General features: G+C 52.5%; 1 protein-coding gene across 1 annotated transcript; it reads left to right on the top strand.

The window, feature by feature from the left end:
* The first annotated feature begins 119 nt into the window (after nt 1–119).
* Nucleotides 120–1,934, top strand: LOC107199575 (hydrocephalus-inducing protein-like). Its single transcript, XM_015616895.2, has 3 exons — nt 120–469; nt 801–1,033; nt 1,616–1,934. The coding sequence occupies exons 1-3, from the start codon at nt 283–285 to the stop codon at nt 1,766–1,768; spliced, it is 573 nt and encodes a 190-aa protein (XP_015472381.1). The 5' UTR covers nt 120–282; the 3' UTR covers nt 1,769–1,934.
* The last annotated feature ends 18 nt before the right edge of the window (nt 1,935–1,952 follow it).

The following is a 1,952-nucleotide window of genomic DNA, read 5'->3' as shown; positions in this document are numbered from 1 at the left end:
ACCTCTGGAGGCTGAGGATCACAGCTACCCATCTTCATTCTTTACACTCAATCTCCTTTCTCTCTGCCACTTGAGACAGGCTTGCACCTCCTCTTGGCTTGTTGGTCTCAGCCTGGGGCTGCCTTTGGACCATGCAGTCATCTTTCCCTGCCCTGGGACTGGCTGCTTGGGCCCAGCTGGAGGCCAAGGCAGGACATATCTCTTTTCTGGGGTGCTCAAGGCAGAGCTGTTAGCCATCAGCCTCTCCTGGAACTTTTTCTGCAGGGTCACCTCAATCTTGGCATGTTCACGGTGTCCCCTTGCTCCGGCTCCATCGCTCCATGGGGCCAGCAGAAGATCACAGTAGAGTGCCTCGCAGGGCAGGAGGGGACTTGTGAGGAGCAGCTCTACATAGACATCGTGGGCAGAGACCCCAAGGAGAATCCCCTGGGCATTCCCTTTACTCTGACTGCTGAGTCCTGCCTGCCAGGTACGTACTGTCCACAGGTTCCCCTGGCCAGACCTGCTGCTGATCAGCACCTCAACTTGCTGCTTGGATAGGGAGGCATGTTAGCCCTGGTGTCCCACCTTGAAACCCTCTGAGGTTCCAGCCCTCTTCAAGTCAGTGGACTCATCTCTCCCAGGCTGTGAGGGACTGAGGCTGACTGAGCTCCATCCTCATAGCCAGCTCCCCCACCCAAAGCTGGCTTTAGCAGTTACCTGGGCAGAAAGAGCTTACCAAGCCTTCTCAGAGGCCAGCAAGGCCCAGATGAATTCATCAGGGAGGCTTCTCCATGCTCATCCCTCTGGTCTGTCCACAGCATTTGTTGAGGATGTCTTGTTGATCTTTGAGGAATACCCAATCTGCAGCAGCATCAACCTCAGCCGCAAGCTGCTCTCAGTGAATGGTTTGGGCCTGTTTGTCAGAGATGATAACAAATTCATCTTCAGCAAGGTTCTGGTTGGGCAAGAGGGTGAAGCTCATTTCAATATCTACAATGCAACTGGTCTGCCATGTGACGTGGTCCTCTCCATCAAACCCCTGCCTGGACAGGTAAGAACAGGAGGCCAAGGTGATGGTTGTCCTCTAAGGGCTGTGGGAGAGCCTGTTTTGTTCTCCAGATGCATTGCTTCCTGTGGCCCACACTAGCTCAGTGTAGGTCAAACTTCAGGGCAGAGCAGCAGAGCCAGGGAACATTTGTGTTCAATTCTCATGTCTTGGGCAAGGTTTTGGCTCACACCTCTGGGTCTTTGGTGGGAGAAGTGAATCCTTCTGAACCTCTCTTGGAAGCACACTCAGAGAGGGGCTGTTGTGAACTGACATGCCAAGGCTCAAAGCAGAGCATTTCCTCAGGCTCCCTGGCTTTTCCTTCTCTTTGAAGGCCAGTTCTAGGTTATTTGCAGGGATTTCCATGCAGTGCCCACCTCCCTTATTTGCTGGGGCAGCTGCCAGCGCTCAAAACACACAATGCTTTAGCACAAGGTCAGCATTCCCTGGGAGCTAGAGAGAGTCTGCCCAGGGAAGCAGGAAGGAAGACACATTGTCTGGGGCTGTTCTCAGTAAGGCATTTATGAATAAAACTGTGTCATGTTGAAAGGTGTTTTCTCCTGACACTGCTCTCTGGCTTCCCCCAAGGAAAAAAGTCCTATTGATGTTTTCAAGTTGGATCCAGTCAAGATGACTGTTCCTGGTTCATCCTATGCCGTTGCTACGGTGACCTTCACCCCACCAGATGAGCAGACCTACAACTGCACTTTCAGAGCTTGCCTTGTCATCCCAAAAAGGTAACTGAGCCTGTGAAATATTGGGGGAGGCCTCACTGACAGCTGCCTCTCCACTGGGAAGGCACAGAGCTCTTGTCAGCACTAATACTTTCAGTAGCCTTAGGCAGAGTACTTGGCATGAGAGGATCTGGGAGGGAGTAACTGTTAGGGCAGAAGAATGAGGCTGATGGTTTAGCCTGTATGAGGAA

Source organism: Parus major, unplaced genomic scaffold, assembly GCF_001522545.3.
Source record: "Parus major isolate Abel unplaced genomic scaffold, Parus_major1.1 Scaffold1138, whole genome shotgun sequence".
Taxonomy (NCBI): Eukaryota; Metazoa; Chordata; class Aves; order Passeriformes; family Paridae; genus Parus; species Parus major.
Note: the sequence above shows the minus strand (reverse complement) of the source record. Positions and strands in the feature narration are given on the sequence as shown.

Bases quoted from the DNA above. Each gene is read 5' to 3' on its own strand.
- LOC107199575 (XM_015616895.2), top strand. From the start codon at position 283: ATGTTCACGGTGTCCCCTTGCTCCGGCTCCATCGCTCCATGGGGCCAG. The intron at 470-800 runs GTACGTACTGTC...GTCTGTCCACAG, and splicing joins TGCTGAGTCCTGCCTGCCAG to CATTTGTTGAGGATGTCTTG. The intron at 1,034-1,615 runs GTAAGAACAGGA...GCTTCCCCCAAG, and splicing joins TCAAACCCCTGCCTGGACAG to GAAAAAAGTCCTATTGATGT.